The sequence below is a fragment of the Mustelus asterias genome, chromosome 11, assembly GCF_964213995.1.
Source record: "Mustelus asterias chromosome 11, sMusAst1.hap1.1, whole genome shotgun sequence".
Taxonomy (NCBI): Eukaryota; Metazoa; Chordata; class Chondrichthyes; order Carcharhiniformes; family Triakidae; genus Mustelus; species Mustelus asterias.
In genome coordinates, this window is record NC_135811.1 from 12599626 (window position 1) to 12623295 (window position 23670).

Genomic DNA, 23670 nt, shown 5'->3' on the forward strand with positions numbered 1-23670 from the left:
ACCATGCTAAATTGCCCCTTAGTGTCCCGAGATGTGTAGGTTAAAGGGGTTAGTGGGGTAAATGTGTGGGGTTACGGGGATAGGGCCTGGGTGGGAGTGTTGTCGGTGCAGGCTCGATGGGTCGAATGGCCTCCTTCTGCAATGTAGGGGTGCTATGATTAATCAATGTTGCCCATTTTACATTGCTGCTTGAGCTAAACTTACCCCTATTGAATCAGCAGTGGTGGATTTAGTCAGCTGTGGTATTCCCCATACAGACTGCTCCGACTGGGTACTGGGTTCACTGTTTTACTTTGAGTGTAACAAACTGAGAGTTACTTGATTTGTTTGCCACTCCTTCATGTATCGATGCCACTATTTCTTTGGGATGCCTGAGCATTCCTTAAAGCTTCCTGCTTCAGAAAACTTGGAGTTTTCAGTATTTTATCGGACCCATTTCATGGGAAAAGGCTTGGAAGCCAAATGAAATAGGAACGAAGACGGACAGACCTAGAATCCCCCCCGCCCCTTTGCTGGCCAGCATATTGGTGTGCCATCATAGTCCCACTGTAAGGAAGAGTTGGCAAACAGTGGCCATTACAAGCCCGGGCTCAGCAGACCAGGGCATGGGGCAGGATAGCAATGCTCTGTTTCACTATTTAACCAACCCCCTATCCCCTCCCTAGTCCACAGCCAACTTTGAAGTATCCTCAGGATGTCCTTTGGAGAGGTTTCCATATAGAAGGTCTGGCAGCTCTGGCCATTTGTGAAATAACTCCTCAGAGACCGGTGCCCCTTCACCAGATTCCCTTTATTTACAAACTTACCTCCATTCCTAAGAGTGCTTCAGGTGCACAGTCGGAATCTGGAGTCCCAGTAGACTTGACACTTCCATACTTGTGTACACAGGTGAGACTCCCTGATTGGGCAGGCAACCAGGACCTCAATCAGGGAGCTCATACTCAAACATTTACACAGTGCTGCGAGAGTGCTTCTCTGTCGAATCACCCTCTCTGCACTTTACCTGCAATGGCGGCCTTCCACTATACTGAAGGACCTATTATAATCCCTTCAGCTTCAGGAGCTCACCACTGGCCTTAGCTGGGCAGTGACCACCGACTGGTCATTAATTGACCAATCAAACAAAAATGACACTGGGTGTGTCATGCCAAAGCAAAACTCCTGCCCTTTGACGTAATGTTGAGCCGCCTATTTTCTCCCTCTTCAGCTGTTGTGTTCATTAGACGTCCTGTGCGGCTTAGATTGTGTAACAGCAGGCACCAATGATCAGTATATCCACGCTGAATTACACTGTGCGTCAACCCAGAGTAAAACCCATACCACAGTCACCTGACGTTCCTCTCTGTAGATGACTTCAGCCAGGCTAATGAGGTTGGCTTGCGAGAGTATGAACTGCCTGATGAGTCTTAATTGATGGTTAAATCAGGGAGCCTCATGCTCCCTTTTTAAAGCAGGTGTGTCAGACTCCCAGCCTGCATTCAACAGGGAGCAACTGGAGAGCTGGCTGTGTACAGATGTGTGGTGTAAATAAAGTAACTTGGTGACGAGACTTTCGCCTCCGTGGAGTTATTACATCGCTGCGCTATTTTGACAGATGGATTTCCAGCTCGGATTGGGTGTATTCATCACGTGACCTCTCACCCCCACACTGCCGCCATTGCTCCCGGAGCATTGCCTTCCCTGGCCAATTGGAAGGGAGACAGTTCTTTGTTACCCAATTGGATTAACCTTGACTGCCAGTGGGGGTCCCTTCTCCCCGCTACTGATCTCGCCAATGTTTTCACAGCTAAAGCGCTCAAAGAAAATGGGGGAAAAGAACCTAATTTTGTTTAATACCCCAGCGATTTTTCTTGAGGTTGCTCGCGGCAGTGTCCTGGGTATGAATCTTCAACTCCAGAACAAGTTTGAGAGTTGGCAGCATCGGGTAAACACCGAAAAAATAAAGAAATCAAGCTCTCAAGCGATTGTGCACTGGAAGGGGGAAGGTGTGACACTAACAAGGAGTGCTGTAAGATCGCTGGGCAGCACGGTGGCACGGTGGTTAGCACTGCTGCCTCACAGCGCCAGGGACCCAGGTTCCATTCCCGGCTCAGGTCACTGTCTGTGTGGAGTTTGCACATTCTTCCAGTGTCTGCGTGGGTTTCGTCCCACATGCCAAAGATGTGCGGATTAGATGGATTGGCCCCTTAGTGTCGGGGGCCTAGCTAGGGTAAATTCATGGAGTTATGGGGATAGGGCCTGGGTGGGATTGTGGTCGGTGCAGACTCAATGGGCCGAATAGCCTCCTTCTGTACTGTAGGATTCTATGGATCTTACCGATTTCTATAAGCAATAAGGGAAAGCGAATTTTCAGCACAGTTAATGCCCTGTGGTGTAGTGCGAGCTGGCTGTCTTTCTCTGTTCTCACTGATGTCTATTCACTCTTCTTGGTAATAATGAAGGCAAAATGTACAAGCGTCTGCTGTCTGCCGGTACTCCCTTGCTGACATTCGGAAAGCGTTTGAAGGACGGTATAAGGAAGACCAGGAATCAACACGATGGCGGGCAGGATATATGGGGAAGGTTCCAGAACCACGGCCAGGATCGGTAAGACTCTTCCGCATTGAAGGTACCATTTTATCTGGGGGTGGGGGGTATTTTTGTGCCCTAAGGCTCACATGGAGCAGTGGATTTTGGTTGTAAATGGAGATTTACATCAATCAATATGTAACCATCTCACCTCCTGTTCCACTTTCTGTATGTGGTTTCCACCACCCCCCCCCTTACACTCATGAATCCTCCCCACCGCATCTTCATCATGTTTTGTGTAGATATCATGGAGGTTGGATTTTGCGAGCAGCAATCTCCCACAGGGAAGTGAGTGGAAATTGCAATTGGCTACCAGTTCATCTGTATCTGTTTTGCTGTATTGCACAAAGTGAATTTATCCCACGAATACAGATTGGAAATATGTCAGGGCTTGATCCCAAGTCCATGCTGATCTCAGTATGTGTTGAAGGCTACATTCCTGGTTGTGGAGGAGAATATTAGCAAGGAGCCTGGCTCTCATGCAGCAGACGTGTCAAGTGAGCAGAGCGTGGCCCTTCACCCTGATTCCTCTCCTCCTCCTATCCCTCCCTCAGTTTGCCGATACTTCAAAGGGGCTTCCTTGGCTCCAGAGGGCTTTGGAGTATTCTAAGCTCAGAGAGGCAGCTAGATTCCGTGACTATGTCAGGTTGTCGCCAGTCTTTCTCTGGAATGATATCCTGACAAGGAGTCATCATGGCGGCACAGTAGCACAGTGGTTAGCACTGCTGCTTCACAGCTCCAGGGACCTGGTTCGATTCCCGGCTTGGGTCACTGTCTGTGTGGAGTTTGCACCTTCTCCTCGTGTCTGCGTGGGTTTCCTCCGGGTGCTCCGGTTTCCTCCCATAGTCCAAAGATGTGTGGGTTAGGTTGATTGGCCATGCTAAAATTGCCCCTTAGTGTCCTGGGATGCGTAGATTAGAGGGATTAGTGGGTAAAATATGTAGGGATATGGGGGTAGGGCCTGGGTGGGATTGTGGTCGGTGCAGACTCGATGGGCCGAATGGCCTCTTTCTGTACTGTAGGGTCTCTATGATTTCTATGATATATGACACAAAACCAGAAAATGCTGGAAAAACTCAGCAGGTCTGGCAGCGTCTTTGGAGAGAGAAAATAGAGTTGACCTTTTTTGTCTGAATGACTATTTCAGAGCTCTGACCTGCAACCCCTCCTCCACCTTTTATTCAGCTTAGTGTCTTTTGACCAAGCTTTTGATCACCTTCCCTTGTGTCTTCTTACGTGCCTCAATGTCAAATTCCGACTAACACCATTCCTGTACCTTGGGGCATTTAAATTTGTTGAAGGTAAATGCCCCTTGCTGACTGTATTTACTGTGCTCTTGCCTGACAGTGCATTACGGACAAGTTCAGGAGTAAGGGTTTTGAGACATCGCGTGACCTGCCAGACACTGTTCTGGACTTTGCGAAGAAGCATCCACTAATGGACGAAGAAGTCAGACCCATGGGAGGACATCCGGTTTTTATGAAGGAAAATGTAAAGTACACAAAGATTGTGGTGGACACAGTCACAGCACTGGATGATAAACAGTATGATGTGATGTTCATTGGCACAGGTAGGTGTTGTAGATCCATTTTCCATAACTCTTTACCTCTGAATTAAGTCATTGTGTCGTTTTTTTTCAATTCCTTAATGGAATGTGGGTGTCGATGGCTGGACCAGCATTTATTATCCATCCCTAATTGCCCTTCAGTGGCATTTAAGAGGCAACCACATTACTATGGATCTCATAGAATCCCTACAATGCAGAAGGAGCCCATCGAGTCTGCACTGACAACAATCCTACCCAGGCTCTATCCCTGTACCCCATGTTTTACCCTGCGAATCCCTCTGACACTAAGTGTCAATTTAGCATGGCCAATTCGCCTAACCTGCACATCTTTGGACCATGGGAGGAAACCGGAGCACTCAGAGGAAACCCTCATGGACAGGGGTAGAATGTGCAAACTCCACACAGACAGTGATCCGAGGCCGGAGTTGAACCCGGGTCCCTGGCGCTATGAGGCAGCAGTGCTAACCACCATGCCACCCATGAATCTGGAGTCATGTGTAGGCCAGACTTCACATTGAAGTGTTGTGTGGCGCCACCACCATACCATGGCGAGATGGGATACCTTTCAAACAGATCTAACAACCCAAAACTGGGGCAGTCATGAGGTGCTGTGGGCCACCAGCAACAGCAGAATTGTACTCAACCACAATCTGTAACCTGATGGCCAGACATATCCCCACCATTACTGCCAAGCCAGGGAATCAGGTCTGGTTCAACGGAAAGTGCAGAATGAAGAGGGCATGCCAGGAGCAACACCAGGCACGCCTAAAAATGAGGTGTCATCCAGGCAAAGCTACAACGCAGGACTAGAATAAAGAACAAAAAAAATTACAGCACAGGAACAGGCTCTTTGGGCCCTCTAAGCCTGCACCGACTATGCTGCCCGACTGAACTAAAACCCCCTACCCTTCCGGGGACCATATCCCTCTATTCCCATCCTATTCATGTGTTTGTCAAGACGCCCCTTAAAAGTCACTATCGTATCTCCTTCTACTACCTCCCCCAGCAGCGAGTTCCAGGCACCCACCACCCTTGGTATAAAAACACTTGCCTCGTACATCTCCATTAAACCTTGCCCCTCGCACCTTAAACCTGTGCCTCCTAGTAATTGACTCTTCAACCCTGGGAAAAAGCTGCTACTTGCATGCAAAACAATGGAAGCAGCAAGCTATACATAGAAACAGAAAATAGGAGAAAGAGTCAACCATTTGACCCTTTGAGCCTGCTCTGCCATTTAATATGATCATGGCTGATCCTCTATCACAACTCCATACTCCCACACTCACCCCATACCCCTCAAAGCCTGGAGAATCTAGAAACTTATCTATTTACTCCTTAAATATACTCGATGACTTGGCCTCCACAGACTCCAGTGGTAGAGAATTCCATAGGTTCACCACACTCTTAGTTAAGAGATTTCTCCTCACCTCAGTCCTAAATGGCCGACCTCATATCCTTCGTTCCAGATCCTCCAGTCAGAGGAAGCACCATTCCTGCATCCAGTCTGTCCAGCCCTATCAGAATTTTATAGGTTTCAATTAGATTCCCTCTCATTCTTCTAAGTTCCGGTGAATACAGGCCCAGTAGTTCTAATCCCTCCTCACACGACAATTCTGCTATCCCAGGGATCAGCCTGATGAACATTCACTGCATTCCCTCCATGCCAAGTATTCTTAAATAAGGAGACCAAAACTGGATACAGTACCCCAAGTGTGGGCCCCACCAAGGCTCTGTACAGTTGCAATAAAACACCCTTGTTCCTGTACTCAAGCCCTCTTGTGATGAGGGCCAACATACCATTTGCCTTCCTAACTGCTTGCTGTACCTGCATGCTTGAGCTTTCAGTGACTGGTGTACAAGGACACCCATTTCTGGGTAAGGTCAGCTTTTGGAGAGTTAATGCAGACTCAATGGGTTGAATCATCTCCTTCAGATGATTCTAGGGAATCCTAGGGATTCCATGATTCTATGATTCATTCAAATCATTGTGAGGCAGCCTGGTGGCCTGTATTCACTGGAACTTATCATTGGACAATTTCCCCATCCCAGGCAACATAGTCGAGTGAATCTCAGTTGCCCGAGAGGCTAAAACTGCACACAGTACTCTAAACTTTATTTATTAGTGTCACAAGTAGGCTTACATTAACACTGCAATGAAGCTACTGTGAAAAACCCCTAGTCGCCACACTCCGGTGCCTGTTCGGGTTACACTGAGGGCGAATTTAGCACGGCCAATGCACCTAACCAGCACATCTTTCAGGCTGTGGGAGGAAACCGGAGCACCCGGAGGAAACCCACGCAGACACTGGGAGAACGTGCAAACTCCACACAGACAGTGACCCAAACCGGGAATCGAACCCGGCTCCCTGGCGCTGTGAGGCAACAGTGCTAACCACCGTGCCACTCCACACTCTAGGCGTGGCCTCACCAATGCTCTGTTTAATCACGGTAATTGTAACAAGTGTTTATCATCATCATAGAAGCCCTACAGTACAGAAAGAGGCCATTCGGCCCATCGAGTCTGCACCGACCACAATCCCACCCAAGCCCCACCCCCATATCCCTACATATTTTACCCACTAATCCCTCTAACCCACGCATCTCAGGACACTAAGGGGCAATTTAAGCATGGCCAGTCAACCTAACCCGCACATCTTTGGACTGTGGGAGGAAACCGGAGCACCCGGAGGAAACCCACGCAGACACGAGGAGAATGTGCAAACTCCACACAGACAGTGACCCAAGCCGGGAATCGAACCCGGGACCCTGGAGCTGTGAAGCAGCAGTGCTAACCACTGTGCTACCGTTTAGAACAAAACTTCAGTGGAATATTGTGTGTGTTGCGTGTCAGAAATGACACACCCTTCTACATAGCTAACTCTCCCCTCCCTGCCTGCTCTAGAGATTCCAGTGTATATTACTGATGCCTCTGTGTAATCTACAAATAGCAAGGTGTTCTCCCTGTTTTTCCGCCGAAACAGACCAGGTCAGATTTGGCTTATCCCCGTGTGTGGGACCCTGGCTCTCACTCGGAGACTAGTACAACAATAGTGACTGCACCACAAAGCTGTTCCCGCCATGTGAAATGTTGTGGACTATTTGCGAGTGCCACGATTAGACATGAAGTAAATACTAGTCCTTTATTTACTGCACTGTGCACAGTCGTTTGTGTCTCTAATTGGCCCTGGACACAAACTGAGCAACTTTCCTGGCTGTGAAATATAAATTTGACCCGCATATTTTCCCACTCAGCCTTACAGAAATGCTGGACAGAAAACGACGAGCGTTTTCATTTTTGTTGAGTGTGGAGCGGTTTTTCTTCCAAACACCCGGCCTGATTCCCCTCAACACCGCTACCCGCCCCCCCCCCCCCCCCCCCCCCCCAATCACCCACCACCCACCAACCCCATTCACTTCGGTGAAAAGGGAAGTCAAAGCAGGCCGTGCCACAGAGAACCAGTCCATCACATTTCCTCCTGCCCCTGCCCTCCAAAAGATCAAATTGCCCCAGGCTTTGCTTCCAGCTTTATGATAGCATGAAAACCCCTGGGTTTAACAAATAACAACCATCCCATTCCTGGAACAGACTGTGAGATGTGATATTCCAGATAATAGTGTAGACATTGGCCTTGTTTGGCGACAAGTGTTGACACACATCGAGTCACGCAGCAAAGGAGGAGGCCATTCGACCCATTGTGCTTGTGTCAGCTCCTTGAAAGGGAGATCCAATTAGTCACACTCCCCTGCTCTTCCCTCATAGCCCCGTGAATGATTCCTTCTGAAGCATTTATCTAGATCTCTTGGGAAAGCGATGATTGGAGTTGCTTCCATCACCTTTTCCAGGCAGAGCTTCCAGAATGCAGGAAAAAAAAGTTCTCCTCATCTTCCCTCTGGTTGCCACCTCTCCTTTTAGTGGAAACCATTTCTTCCTTTCTGAAACCCATTACAGTCCTCAGTTCCCCCATTGAGTCTTTCCTGTACCTTCTCTGCTCCAAAGGACAATAATCCTAATTTCCCCAGTCACTCCATGTGCCCTTATCCCATGTACCTATGTAGTGAATCCTCCCCTACATCCTCTTCAAGGCTCAGAATCATAGAAACCCTACAGTGCAGAAGGTGGCCATTCGGCCCATTGAGTCTGCACTGACAACAATCCCACCTAGGCCCTAACCTTGTAACCTCACATATTTACCCCGCTAATCCCTCTAATCAATGCAGCCCGGGACACTAAGGGGAAATTTAGCATGGCCAACCAGTGCACCAAACCTGCTCATCTTTGGAAGCAAATTCAATTATCACTTTCCCAAGAAATCCAGATAAATGCTTCAGAAGGAATCATTCACGGAGCTATGAGGAAACCGGAGCACCCAGAGGAAACCCACGCAGGCACGGGATGAGCGTGCAAATTCCACACAGACAGTGACCCAAGCCGGGAATCGATCGCGGGTCCCTGGAGCTGTGAGGCAGCAGTGCTAACCACTGTGCCACCGTGCCACTTGACGTTGGGTATTGATCTATTTTACCTACTGATGCAGGGACAAATGGCTGACTTCCTGCTCTGCTCAAGATCAATCTGTGGTGAAAAGATTGTTATTCTGCATGTTTTGCTGCGTATTCATTCCAGCAGTATCATTTAGCTGCAAGAGAATCTTGTGCGTTGGTCTGTCGAGTGACTGATCGCGCCTGTTTTTACAGATGACGGATGGCTGCATAAGGTTGTGAACATTGGGTCCAGCATACAGGTCATCGAGGAGATCCAGCTTTATGAGGAACCCCAGCCTGTAGAAAGTCTCCTCCTCTCCAGCACCCAGGTAACTTTGAAACCATGTGAAACTATAAGTGGAGGAGGGTAGATTCTGTGATTTAAAATGCAGAGTCAGACTTGGCGGGGCAGAGATGAGAGTGAAAACCATCTCCAATGGGCAGATGATCGATTCTGTTGCCACCCTCCAGTGACACCCGAATCGAGGACTGTGCTCAGGGGCACCTCTGCATAGCTGAGTAAGCAGTGGTTGTAAGCTTTGAACTTCCAAGGGATCCTCCTGGCTTACTCAGGCAGAACACTAATAATACGAGTAAAACAGTCACTTCAGCAAGAGAGCCACGACAAACCATATGTTTATGCCATTGTTATTCAAGCCTAGTCTACAATTAAAATGGAAGGAAGAGGTCAAGCTGTTATTCCAACATGTTTATTATGCACCTCAGCAGTTCTGACCTGATGGGAATTAATGTCAAAATAATGCTCACCAAAAACCATGCTCTGAGTAGAATGACGGTTTGATGGTGTGCCTGTTTTAATTACAGGGAATGCTGTATGTCGGCTCACGGAGTGGCGTGATTCAGCTCCCAGTGGCAAGCTGCCGCAAGTACTCTACGTGCTTCGATTGCGTCTTGGCTCGAGACCCTTACTGTGGCTGGGACGGCAAAGTTTGCCGGGAGATTCCGACGGAACGGGACAGGTACTTGAGTTCTGGTGAATCCTTACCTGGAATGCTGATCTTTTGTCAGACAGAAGACCATTGCTGGGTTTCGGTCCCATGTGACTCAACACGGGGAGAATTTGTCTTTTAGTCAGCGAGTTATAGTGATCAGGAATGCCGTGCCTGAAAGAGCCGTGGAAGCAGATTCCAGACTAACTTTCACAAGATGAATTAGATAAATGCTCAGCAGAGGGAAGATTTGCAGGGTGATGAGGGTAAAGCAAGGGAATAGAATTTATTGCATAGTTCTTTGAAAGGGCTGGCACAGCTCGATGGGCTGAATAGCACCTTTCTGTGACTCAATGAACATGGAGAATGTAATGAGTCTTTGGAGGCAGAAGTCCCTTCACCAAAATCCCTTTATTTATGAACTCTAACAGTAGTACACAGAGTGCTAGCAGTTAGCAGTCTACCTCCAGGGGTGTCAGAGGAACTGTTAAGTACAAAGCAAAGACTCCCTGATTGGCCCATCGATTGGATCCTTAATCAGGGAGCTCATACTCCAATAGACAACCTCAATGGCCTGATTGAAGTCATCACAGAGAACCAGTGTATCTTGGAAAGAGGATCAGCTGAAAGGACATTTTGAAGACTATTATGAGCAGATTAAGTGCCCGGTTTATTCAGGATAATCTACACAATCTTCCTCACTATTTCCTGTCTAGCATAGGACCACTTTAACTGTTTATTTTTAAAGTTCCTGAAGTTATGAAACATTGTCAACACGAAGCAGAACTAGCTTTTGACTGAATAAAAACAAATAAACTAGAAAGAGTGCAGAAAAGACTTACCAGGATGCTAGCGGGGACTTGATGGTTTGAGTTATAAGGAGAGGCTGGATAGACTGGGACTTTTTTCTCTGGAGCGTAGGAGGCTGAGGGGTGACCTTGTAGAATTCTATAAGATAATGAGGGCATAGATCAGCTAGATAGGGGAGTCTAAAACTAGAGGGCATAGGTTTAAGATGAGGGGAGAGATACAAAAGGGACCAGAGGAGTAATTTTTTCACACAGTGTGGTGAGTGTCTGGAACAAGCTGTCAGAGGTATTAGTAGAGGCGGGTACAATTGTGTCTTTTAAAAAGCATTTAGACAGTTACATGGGTAAGATGAGAGGGATATGGGCCAAATGTGGGCAATTGGGACTAGTTTAGAGGTTTGAAAAAATAGGGCGGCATGGACAAGTTGGGTCGAAGGGGGCTTGTTTCCATCTGTAAACCTCTATGACTCTACTGCGGATGCTGGAATCTGAAATCGAAAGAGAAAACGCTGGAAAATCTCAGCGGGTCTGGCAGCATCTGTGAGGAGAGAAAAGAGCTGACGTTTCGAGTCCAGATGACCCTTTTGTCTCCTGACAGTTGCTGCCAGACCTAAAGAGATTTTCCAGCGTTTTCTCTTTTAGCTTTTGACTGGGTTCGAGGTTTCATCGTATCTGAAACTTGGTTGTTGTGGCTGTTGTTGGTTGTTGTGGATTGATCCTGATTTCCTGCAGAAGAGAATTTCCAGAGTATTTTTCCCCTGAATTGGCGCTGGGATTTTCCCTGGGTTTTTTGTTTTTGGACTCTGTCAGATTATTTGACTATGGTGTATAGGTCTTAAGGAAGATGGCGGGTTGGTAGGAAGTAACTGGCCATTGAAGCTCCAGGGGCAGTCCGAAACCCAAAGCATATACAAACATGTTTATTGAATCTAGTGAGCTCCTCACCGAGACACTGCTGGTTAGAAATAACGCTGTCAGCATTGCTAACAAAGCTCTCAACAACATTTCCCTCTCATGCTGTCAGGACGCTTATGGCAACATGTTTAAAATATTAAACAGGTTTACACCCATATGACAGCAGTACATTGTGCTGTAATATGTTTTGCATTCATTTGTGAAGAGTGCCTCATACTTGCAAATTGTAGAAAGTGGGGAAGTTGTTTTACAAGAATTTCTCGTCCGACAATCTAGTTTGTGGCTCTTGGCAAACCCGTGACAATATTAAACAGTGTTACTGCGACATTTTACAGCACAGATTGGCCCAGCTGGTCTGTACCGATGTTTACACTCACAACATGCCTCCTCCCACCCTACTTCATCTAGAATCATAGAATCCCTACAGTGCAAAAGGAGGCCATTTGGCCCATCGAGTCTGCACCGACCACAATCCCACCCAGGCCCCATTCCCATAACCCCATGCATTTACCCTAGCTAGTCCCCCTAAGGGGCAATTTAGCATGCCCAATCCACCTAACCCACACATCTTTGCAGCGTGGAGGAAACCGGAGCAAACCCATGCAGACACGGGGAGAATGTGCAAACTCCACGCAGACAGTGACCCGAGCCGGGAATCGAACCCGGGTCATTGGCGCTCTGAGGCAGCAGTGCTAACCACTGCGCCACTGCGCTGGTGAATAGAAAAATTCAATTGAGACAGGTGTGGAATGGATGGCTGATATGATATTCCACATGTTACACCATCAATTAAAGTTAAAATAACCCCCTTATGCTTTCAAAAGAAGGGAGAAAATGTAAGTATTATTATTAGGTTATTTAGCTGCTAAGAGACTAGTGCTTTGATGAAAAGTAGGCAGCAGGTCTTAGGACCAAGGGACATAGCCTTAAAACTAGAGTCACACCTTCCAGGTGTGAAATATGGAAATATTTTTACAACAGGTGGTGGAAGTTTGGGACCCTTTTCCACAACTGGAAGCCAATCTTAGATCAATTCTTAATTTTAAAACTGTGACCAATTTTTGTTAAGTAGAGGTGTGAAGGGATGTGGGGCAAAGGCAGGTGTATGGAGTTACATTAGCCATAATCGTGTTGAATGGTGGTAGAATAGGCTGGAGGGGCTGAATGGCCTCCTCCTGTTCCCATGCATCTGTGCCTCGAGGGAATCCAAGCCAATTCTGGCTGAGTTAGTGTGGCCTGGCCCTCCACAACATGCTGCTAACGTTATGCTCAGCACAGGCAGACAAAGGAACGGCACAAGTACATGAGGGAAGAGGTTTCCAAAAGTATTTTTGAAGCCTCGGCAGTGTCTTGTGTGGTTAAAGTTGTTTGGTAGACATTTGAGTTTACACAGCAGCCTTGGGCGGTTTCTGTATTAGACACGTTCCAGGAAGAGTAAATGTTGAAACTGAAAGAATACGGACGCAAAATCTATAATTGGAAAGAAGTTGCTGGAATAAATTTTTGTTGCGATAGTGTAAGATAGGCGATACTGAGTCAGCAGCACGCTTTACACATCGCCCGGTTTTCTTTCAAAAAAGAACAAAGAACAGTACAGCACAGGAACAGGCCCTTCGGCCCTCCAAGCCTGCGCCGGTCACGTTGTCCTATCTAAACCAACCACTTATATCCCTCTATTCCTCTTTGTTCATATGCCTATCAAGATAAGTCTTAAATGTGGCTAACGTAACTGCCTCAACCACCTCACTGGGCAGTGCATTCCAGGCCCCCACCACCCTCTGTGTAAAAAACTTCCCCCGCACATCTCCCTTATATACATCTATATATAATTATTTATCATTTTATTATAAAAATGTTTCACCAAAATGGGTAGAGATGTTAAACAGGCCTCCCATTCGCTATCACTAGATTTGGACCATTGCACAGTCAGAACTTCTCCCTAAAGAAGTTAATGGTTTCATCAAGACATCCACTTGAATCCCACCACGGCAGATGGTGAAATTTGAGTTCAGTAACTACCTGGAATTAAAAGTCTGATGATGACCATAAAAACCACTGTCAGTTCACGTTCTTTAGGGAACCTTACCTGGTTTGGCCTACATGTGACTCCAGATCCATAGCAATTTGATGGGCTAAATAGCCTCATTGAATCATAGAATCCCTACAGTGTAGAACGGGGCCACTCACTGCACTGATAACTATTCCACCCAAGTCCTATCCCCATAACCCCATGAATTTACCCCTACTGTGGCGGTGCAGTGGTACATTGGTTAGCACTGCTGCCTCACTGCGCCAGGGACCCAGTTCGATTCTCGGCTTGGGTCGCTGTCTGTGCGGAGTCTGCACGTTCTCCCCGTTTCTGCTTGGGTTTCCTCCGGGTGCTCTGGTTTCCTCCACAGTCCGAAAGACGTGCTGGTTAGGGTGCATTGGCCATGCTAAATTCTCCCTCAGTGTACCCGAACAGTGCCGGAGTGTGGCAACTAGGGGATTTTCACAGTAACTTCACTGCAGTGTTAATGTAAGCCTACTTGTGACAATAAATAAGTAAACTTTAAGGAATTTGCATTGCTAATCCCCCGAAACTAAGGGGCAATTTAGCATGGCCAATCAACCTAACCCGCACACCTTTGGATGTGCCTCCTTCTGTACTGCAAGGATTCTATGATTCTATGAATTTGGTTGACTCTGAACTGTCCTCTGAATTAGCCTATCAAGCCACTCAGTTCAAGGGCAATTAGGGATGGGCTACAAATGTTGGCCCAACCAGTGTTGCCCACATCCCATGAATGAGTTTTTAAAATTGGGCGTTATTCCTGAACTAAACTGATCCCATTCCTGGGATTTTGGTGCCCTTCAGTTGATGCAACAACTCCGTGGAGAATCTTTCCTCTGCTGCTAATAGGCTCCCATTTCCGACACTGCACTCAAGCTTTGTTTTCTCTGTTGTAGAGCGCAGCTGATTCAAGACATTGTGACCGGGAACAAAGGGTGTTTGGACAACCGTGGGGATGGTATGTAGCTTTTCACTTTCACATTTGCGCGTGATCCTTACTGTTGGTCGGAGCAGTCCGTAGAGTGTGGGAACGTGTCTCGCAGGGCAGCTGGTGAGGACTTGGCTGGAGAATGACATTCTCTCTCATGAAGTGTCAAATGCGGCTCAGTCGCTAGCTCTGAATCACAAGGCTCTGGGTTAAGAACTACTCCAGAGCTTGAGCCCAAAGATCAAGGCTGACACTGCAGCGCACTGTTGGAGCAACTGAGGCTCTGCTTGCCTGCTTGGTTGCATCTATAAGATCCCGTGGAACCATATTGAAGAAGACCAGGGGAGTTTTACCCAGTCTGACCTCAATCTGTCCTTGCGACGCTGATTAAGTAGCGATTATCACATTGCTGTAAATTGGCTATTGCATTTCCTACATTACAACAGTCACTACACTTAATAAAGTATTTCATCGACTGCCCCTCCTGGCCAGTGGGTGAAGAAACGTTTATGTGTACGGTGGTAGCAGAGTTGGCGGAGAGACTCCAGAAATTGGTTTCACCGAATTACAGAGTGGTCAGTGGCAGCAATTACACTGTGACAGTTGACATTGCTGAATTGAAGGGGATATATTGACATAGAATACAGTGCAGAAGGAGGCCATTCGGCCCATCAAGCCTGCACCGACAACAATCCCACCTAGGCCCTATCCCTGTAACCCCATGTATTTACCCTGCTAGTCCCCCTGACACTAAGGGGCAATTTAGCATGGCCAATGTCTGTGTGGAGTTTGCACATTCTCCTCATGTCTGAGTGGGTTTCCTCCGGGTGCTCTGGTTTCCTCCCACAGTCCAAAGATGAGGTTGATTGGCCATGCTGAAAGAAAATTGCCCTTAGTGTTCTGGGATGCGTAGGTTGGAGGGATTAGTGGGTAAATATGTAAGGATATGGGGGTAGGGCCTGGGTGGGATTGTGGTCAGTGCAGACTCGATGGGCCGAATGGCCTCTTTCTGTACTGTCGGGTTTCTATGATTTCTATGATTCTAATCAACTTAACCCGACATCTTTAGAGTAGGTGAGGAAACCGGAGCACCCGGAGGAAATCCAAGCAAACATGGGGAGAATGTGCAAACTCCGCACAGACAGTGACCTGAGGCCGGAATTGAACCCGGGTCCCTGGCGCTGTGAGGCAGCAGTGCTAACCACTGTGTCACCGTGCCGCCCATACCAATTGACAATAGGAAACACCAACACAATGACATTACCCAAAATCATGGCGGAAAGATTGGTGGAAGGGATTGGCCTTTTTTGTGAGACCTTCATTCTGGGTCAAGAGAGGGGAGCCTACTCGAAAGGCCTGAAGCTGCAAAGACATGAGTGTGATTCTTCCCCTTTGAGGAAACACCTTAGACTCTGATCTCAGAGGTGGCCCACACACATTGCACTCCATAACAATGTACTGAAAAGTTGCTGTTCACTCAGAACTGGAGCCTTTCCCTGGTCACCCTCAATAATATTTACCCTATTGCAATGATTGGGTAGACATATTTCTCTCACTGTAAATGAGTTTTAAAAATTGGCAAGTCATGTTGCAGCTTTATAGAACCTTAGTTAGGCCGCGCTTGGAATACAGTGTTCAATTCTGGTCGCCGCGCTACCCGAAGGGTCTGGTCACCGCGCTACCAGAGTAGGTACAGTGGAGAGTGGAGAGGTACAGAAAAGATTTACCAGGATGTTGCCTGGTATGGAGGGCATCAGCTATAAGGAGAGGTTGGAGAAACTTGGTTTGTTCTCACTGGAACGACGGAGTTGGAGGGGCAACCTGATTGAAGTCTATAAGATTATGAGGGGCATGGACGGAGTGGATAGTCAGAAGCTTTTTCCCAGGGTGGAAGAGTCAATTACTCGGGGGCACAGGTTTAAGGTGCGAAGGACACTGTTTAAAGGAAATGTATGAGGCAAGTTTTTTACACAGAAAGTGGTGGGTGCCTGGAACTCGCTGCCGGGGGAAGCAGTGGAAGCAAATACGATTGTGACTTTTAAGGGGCGTCTTGACAAACCCATGAATAGGATTGGAATAGAGGGATACGGTCCCCGGAAGGGTAGGGGGTTTTAGTTCAGTCGGGCAGCATGGTTGATGCAGGCTTGGAGGGCCGAAGGGCCTGTTCCTGTGCTGTAATTTTCTTTGTTTTTTGTTCTTTGTAAACGTTCCCCTTTTTTTCCCACAGTTCCTTTGGAAGTGAAGAGTAGAACGGTCCAGAAAGGAACGGACATTTTTTTGCGATGCCCTCTCACCTCGAACATAGCCATTGCAAGATGGAAAATCAGTGGCAGTGATCTCCTTGGTAACGACGGAAAATATTACAACCTAAAGGACGGTTCCCTGGTGATAAAAGATGTACAGGCCAGCGATGATGGAGAATACGACTGCTTCGCAGAGGAAAATGGAGTGAGGTTTGCCGTAGCCTTGTACAACGTCAGCGTCCTGGAGAGTTTAGCCGTCTCGCCGCTTTTCCCTCCAACCTCGGCTCAGCGGCAGATCTCCAAGGCACAGGAATTCATCTATCTCATCATCATCGCTGTCTTGGCTGCTGTTTCCTTTGTCCTGTCCACCTTGTCCATCTATCTCTTCTGCTCACCCTCCAAGAGGGGCAACTACAACATGCGGCTGCCCAGGTCGTCGCTGGTGGAGCTGCAGAACATTTCGGGCACGTGCGCAGGCAAGGGCGAGGAGGGCGAGCCGGGCCACTACGCCGGCGACCGCTTCCTGAAGATAATCCCCGGCGAGGGCGTGACGACGGGCAACCACAGGACGCCGAGCACCGAGCTGCTGCCTCCCCCGCCCCCGCCCCCGCCCCTCCCGCTCCCCTCCGACACGTCCTCCTGCGCCTCCGAGCCCGCCAGCGGCACCACCCCCAACGGGCTGCCCGGCCTGCCCCACGTGCTGAGGAAGATGAACGGCAACAGCTACGTCCTGCTGCGGCAGGCCAGCGAGATGGAGTCCACCTTGCCCCATTACCACTCCTTCACCGAGGAGCTGAGCAAGATGCTGGAAAAGCGGAAACACGCTCAGCTGGTGGAGAAACCGGACGAGAGTTCAGTGTGAGGACAGGAGGAGATGTGGTGGAAGCTCCCAGAGAAACTCCAAACGATCTACCTCAGTCAGTATTCAAGGGAAATCCACCACGAGAAGCCTACTTTAGTGTTTTAAACCCCCCCCCCTCCCCCCAACATCTGAGGCCCTTTTACAGTTCAGAAATCAAATTGTATATAAAAAAGAAATGTCACCCTCTGTAAATAACCCCTGAGCTTTAATATATAATTGACTCTGTTTGGATGACCGTCAAAGGAGAGATTTTATACAAAGTCCACAAAAGCTTAGAAGTGCTGAGAGGGTGATTAAAATGGGAGACGCGAGTGAACTTTTGACGCTGGCCAACCAAACATGTCATGTCCCCCAAGCGTGACAGGCTTGAGGAGGGGCTGAATGGCCTCCTCCTGTTCCTGTGTAAAGCCAGGGAGAAAGTCCTCTTAACAAAGGCAGGCTGCTACAAACCGGCAGGACAATCACGATGGTGAGTCAAACATTGAATCTGACTTTTGTGTGGAGTGATACTTCCAGGCTGTGCGGGAGCAAGCTGTAAATACATTTTGTTTGTAGAGACATGTTTATGCTGGTAAAACAGTCGGTGCAAATTGCTTGTAGCCCAAACCCTGAGCTGTTTAACCCCTACACGTACTGAGGTAAGCGGTTATCCCAGGCCGTGACTGGGAACGCCGCAGCAATAGCTTCAGATGGTGGAGTGGAAGTATCACATCAGGTGCAGAGCACCGGCTTAACCTGAACCTGTACACCTCATGGCAACAACCTTGCAGGTGTTTCCAGAGGATCTATTGTAAAGGAGAAGTGTGTGAGGATAAAGAATCTCTTACAGTTATCCCCTCGCTGATTTGAGCTCCGCTGCTGGCCCTGAACCTAGCGGTATGTTTGAATTCAAAAGAGAAATTGCTGGAAAATCTCAGCGGGTCTGGCAGCATCTGTAAGGAGAGAAAAGAGCTGACGTTTCGAGTCCAGATGACCCTTTGTCAAAGCTAGGTGTGTTTGAATTGATCATTCTACATCCTGTTTGTATATTGTTAAGAATATTTTTTTTATTACGAACAGCAGGCCGATGAGGCCTATTGTCTGGCAGGCCCAGGTATGAGTGTGGGGTGGGTGGGGGGAAACGGTGTGGTTGGGGAGTCGGGGGGGGGGGGGATAGTTGCAGGGGATTGGGCATGAATGGGGAGGGGAAGGGGGTACAGAAGCTGATACCCAGGCTGAGAGTGAGGAGTGGGTTGCTATGCAGAGGTGGTTAGGGTCGTGTGCAGGGGAAGGGGCTTGGTGCAGACTCTATGGTGGGGAGCATTATTTAGACATTTGTTCGTGGGGTGTAGCTTTGGTTTTGTTGGCAAGGTGTTTTTTATTACTCATCCCCGGTTGCCCCAAGGGTATTTAAAAGTCGCCCACTCAGTGTGCTGTCCAGAGACACGTGTAGTTCAGAGCAAGTGAGCCTGGGTGGTGTTAGGTCACCTTCCTTGGAGGTCACTGGGGAACCAGTTGAATGCTTAAGACAATCCATTCGGGTTTTGTTCCAATGCTGGCCCACAAATTCGGAAATGTGTTGGATTGACAGTTTGGCCCTGATGGCCACTTAATCCTGTAAAAAAGATGAGAGGTCACACAACACCTAGGTTATAGTCCAACAGGTGTATTTGAAATCATGAGCTATCGGAGCACTGCTCCTTTGACGAAGGAGCAGCGCTCTGAAAGCTTGTGATCTTAAATAAACCTGTTGGACTATAACCTGGCGTCGTGTGACCTCTCATCTTGTCCACCCCAGTCCAACACCGGCATCTCTACATCAAGGGCAGCCACAGGATGAGTGTGCAGTGCATCAAGTTGATTCTGAGAGCAGTGAAAGCCCAGCCATCTCATACCTTAGCTGCGAATGGAGTTGGAGTAAGAGAGCTAGCTCTGGAAATGTAGAATTGCGCTGCATTGTTAGAGCTCAAATCTCATTGTTCGAGTATGTCCAAGCTGGAAGTGACTTCTTCATCTACTGTGGGTCCTCTCTGGACTAAAGAATCCAGTGTAGAATTGGCATGGACATGCACGGAACTGGCACTTCATATTGGCGTTTGGGGGAATCTTCTCTTCCTGCACCACCTCTGGCCTTCCTCTGACACCTCGGATGTTGTGGGTTTAGCATAGATAGCCCACAAAGCACGCTGAACCCAATTTCAGTGCTTGCCTCCATGTGGGCTGGTCAGCTGCGGGGTTGTCCCCGAGAGAGGAGGTCTGCAGTAGTTTGTAAGGCCCTTTTTTTCAAGGTGTCCTCATGTCATTTGTACTGACCACCTTGATGTTGTTTGTTCTGAGACAGTTCCCAATAGATTATCTGCTTGTGGGTTTTGTAGTTATCCACACGGGAGATTAGTCTGCCCATCGAAGTTGAACTTTCTGGAGGATGGTCTCGATGCTGTCGAATCTAGAATTATATAGCACTGAAGCAGACCATTCGGCCCACAGATGATGTACTGTGCAGGGAAATGGGAGGAAGAATAGAGAAACAGAATATTTTTCAATGGCGAAGAACTACCAGATGTTGGTGTTCAGGTGAATTTAGGTGTCTTTGTACATACAGACACAGCAAGCAATTATTGCGAGGGATTGGAGTAAGTAAGGGAGTCTTGCTGCAGTTTTTGGTGAGACTACATCTGGTGTACTGTGTATCGGTTTGGCCTCCTCACCCAGGGAAGGACATACTTGACTTAGAAAGTGATGAAGGTTCACCAGATTGATTGATGGAATAAACAGGGTGCCTATAATGAGAGGCTGAGTAAATTGGCCCTACTCACTCTCTGACATTTAGAAGATTGAGAGGTGAACATATTGTAAAGGATAAGATTCAGGAGAGGGCTTGACATGATGAATACTAAAAGGCACTGATTGCAGAATCTAGAACTGAGGTCAGAGTCTCAGGATAGTGGGTTGCCTTTTGCAGTTAAGACAAGGAGAAGTCACTATCGTATCTGGCAGTGGAAGCAGATACAATAGTGTATTTTAAGGGGCGTCCTGACAAATCCATGAATAGGATGGGAATAGAGGGATATGGAATGTTTTAGTTCAGTCGGGCAGCATCGTCAGTGCAGGTTTGGAGGGCCGAAGGGTCTGTTCCTGTGCTGTAATTCAGAGGGTGATGGATGCTCCATTGTTGAGAATAGTCAAGACTGAGATCAGTAGATGTTTGAACTCTTGAGGTAATTGAGGGATATGGTAATTAGATGAGAAAGAGGAATAAAGTTCAAAGTTCAGCCATGACCTTATTTAAATGGCGGGGTAGACTTAAATGCTGTTTCGGTTACCCTTGCTTCTATTTCTCCCACTCCACATGAGGCACTTCCATTCCATTCTGTGAAAATAAATCCACTCAAAGCTTTAGAGATGCACTTTTTCCCCAAAGAATCTCCTTTGCCTAGGCAAGGTTGTCATGGTAACTACAGGAGCATTTTTGTTTTGCTGTGATTGGGTAAAGTTTATTTTGGTCATTGTTGGGAAGACGGTGGTTATTGGCAAGTAACGGCACTGGACTAGTAATCTAGCCGGCCCGGCCTAATTATCTGGGGACACTGGTTCAAATTCCACCAGTGCAGCTGGTGGAATTCAAATTCAGTTAATAAATCTGGAATATAAAGATAGTCTCAGCAATAGTGACCGTAAAATTATTATTGATTGTTGTAAAAACCCATCTGGTTCATTAATGTCCTTTAGGGAAGGAAGTCCGTCGTCCTTACATTAGGTCCAGTCTACACGTGACTCCAGACCCACGGCAAGGTGGTTGATTCTTGATTTCAGTTGAAGGATGATCAGCTGTGGGAACAGATGCTGGGCCTTGCCAGCGACACCCACATCCCACAAGAGAATAAAGAGAAAGAATAAGCCCAGAGCTTCAGTGGTGGTGGGAGGGAGGGTAGTGACGATGAGTGGGTGATAATGGGTCTAGCCGCCCGCTATCCCATCCGTGCCATTTTCCTTTCTGTCAATGGAGAAAGGAATTGTCTGCTTCAGTTGAAAGGTGTGTCCATTTAGATGCTGTTGACAAAGTCACCTTCGGCACCATCCTCTCCTATGCAGAGTCAGTTGGTCAGCAATGGCTTAGTTAAACCACTCTCCAACCCATGTGACAGCCTGTTGAAATAATAGGGCTGTGTTAATAAACAATATGGCCGGAACTGTACCATCTCACCACGGAATCGGAGCTGGCAAAAGTCCGACAACGGAAATCTCCATTGACCCCGGGCAGGAATTTCCAGTCTCACTCGAGCAAGGCCATAAAATCCCTCCCTATGGGTAGAGCAGCAGAGCTTATATTGTCTCTGAGAAGTGCCTGGGCCACGTTGCAATCATTACATTCAAGTTCCTTTAGTTTTCAGCAATCTAAAAAGATTTCCACATGTCTTAAATTGACCTCTGACCCCCTGGATGAGTGAGTAACCTCAGGTAAATCTAATGCTCCTGTTCTCAGCTTGCTGTTAACCCACACGTTCTAGGTTGTGTAGACAATATAGTGCTCCCACTAGAAACCCTACAGTCCAGAAGGAGGCCATATGGCCCATCGAGTCTGTACCGACAACAATCCCATCCAGGCCCTATCCCCATCACCCCACATATTTACCTCACTAATCCCTCTAACCTACACATCCCAGGACACTAAGGGGCAATTTAGCATAACCAACGCACCTAACCTGCGCGTCTTTGGGGCAGAATGTGACACCCCCTCTTTACTGCCCTAATTTTTTATTTCTGAATTCACAAACTATTTAAGTTGAGGTGAACTATATAGCTTAGAGCATCCTCTTTCGACTAGCTGGCCTGGTTGCTGGATGGTGGGATGTGCGATTGAAGATACCCTGATCTCAACTCGGTTCCCCTGGGAGTTAAGGACAGGCCAAGGCTTTGCGGTGTGGTAACGCATAAATGGGGGGGGGGGGGTTATCAAATGGGTAACCAAGGCAACCCTACACTGCCATCGGCAACCAATTGAAACATCGGGGAAGAAATGACACAGTGAGATTGAAAGAGGGAACAAAATAATTTGGAAAAGAAGTTTGCTTCATAAGGAAATGATAATCTGCCTCGAAACACAAAATGTCAAAAATTAATGAGCACAAAATCTTAGAGGTGCGTGATGTTCCTCAGTTGTGAGAAACGTACTTGAGAGCGAGGGCCCACTTATTCCTAATCCATATTGGAGATTGTAAGAAATAATTCTGTGTTTAAATGTAATGGCATTTACTCCATGTAAGTTGCTTAATTTATTCATGGAACAGTTCTGTTGCTTAATTCCATATGTGCATTAAATTAAGATGTTTCCATCCCTCACTGTGTATGTTACTTCATTTCTTCAAAAATGCCATAGTGTGTTCACTGATTCTGACTAATGGGTGCAAAATAAAGCCCAGAAATCTCCCTGAAGACGTGGATTCTGCCACCAGTGTCCAAACGAGGTGAAACAAAGTGTTCTGAAGTCAGGAAAAAGGTTGAATGAAACAATAAGAGGAAATGCTGGAAAATCTATGCAGGTGCGGCAGCATCTGCAAGGAGAGAAAAGAGCTGACGTTTTGAGTCCAGATGTCCAGCTTGTCAAAGCTTTGACAAAGGGTCATCTGGACTCGAAACGTCAGCTCTTTTCTCTCCTTACGGATACTGTCAGACCTGCTTTCCTCTTTTGGTTTCAGATTCCAGCATCCGCAGTCATTTGCTTTTAAAAAGACTTAATGGTTGAATGTGGGGGAGCAGGCCCTACATATCCTGCCTGCACTTCAACAGTGACAGATTTCTGGCTGGCGAGACCTCTCTCTTGGGAACTTGTTCCACTACTCTTTGGCTCAGTTCCCAGTGCCAGGGAGGTAGCTAAATATTTTTGAGTAGAGGTCGTGTTCATTTATGGAATACCTGCTGCACCTGCCTCAGGTGGAAAGGCAGCAAATTTCTCTGCAGTGTAGGTTGGCCCTCGATGTTCAATCAGGCAAGACATAAAACCAAAATAGTTGTAAAACTATCCTGCTGGTTTGACCCAGCGCCAAGGCTAAAAGCTAACCAACACTCCTGAGGCCCTGTGATCCGATGCAAATGATGGGGAACATGCCACATTTTGCATTTCCCTAAATTTGCGTATCACTGTTTAACACGTGTGGGCAGGAATATTACAGAGCTGAACACCCATTGATGATAGACTTTTAAATAGGCGTAAAATGGATAAGGAAATTGAAGCCATGGGCTGCCCGGTGATTTTGTTTCCCCGGTGATTTTGTTTCCCCGGTGATCTTGTTTCCCCGGTGATTTTGTTTCCCCGG

At 47.5% G+C, this 23670-nt stretch overlaps 1 protein-coding gene across 2 annotated transcripts in view; it reads left to right on the top strand.

The window, feature by feature from the left end:
* The window catches only part of sema4gb (sema domain, immunoglobulin domain (Ig), transmembrane domain (TM) and short cytoplasmic domain, (semaphorin) 4Gb), a 166020-nt gene extending 147543 nt beyond the window's left edge, over positions 1-18477 (top strand). For both annotated transcript variants that reach the window (XM_078223139.1, XM_078223140.1), the window contains exons 10-15: positions 2442-2586; positions 3916-4138; positions 8831-8946; positions 9443-9597; positions 14241-14302; positions 16500-18477. In XM_078223139.1, coding sequence (XP_078079265.1) covers positions 2442-2586; positions 3916-4138; positions 8831-8946; positions 9443-9597; positions 14241-14302; positions 16500-17377 — 1579 coding nt within the window. In that variant the 3' untranslated portion in view covers positions 17378-18477. The remainder of the gene's footprint in view (positions 1-2441; positions 2587-3915; positions 4139-8830; positions 8947-9442; positions 9598-14240; positions 14303-16499) is intronic.
* Positions 18478-23670: the final 5193 nt, after the last annotated feature.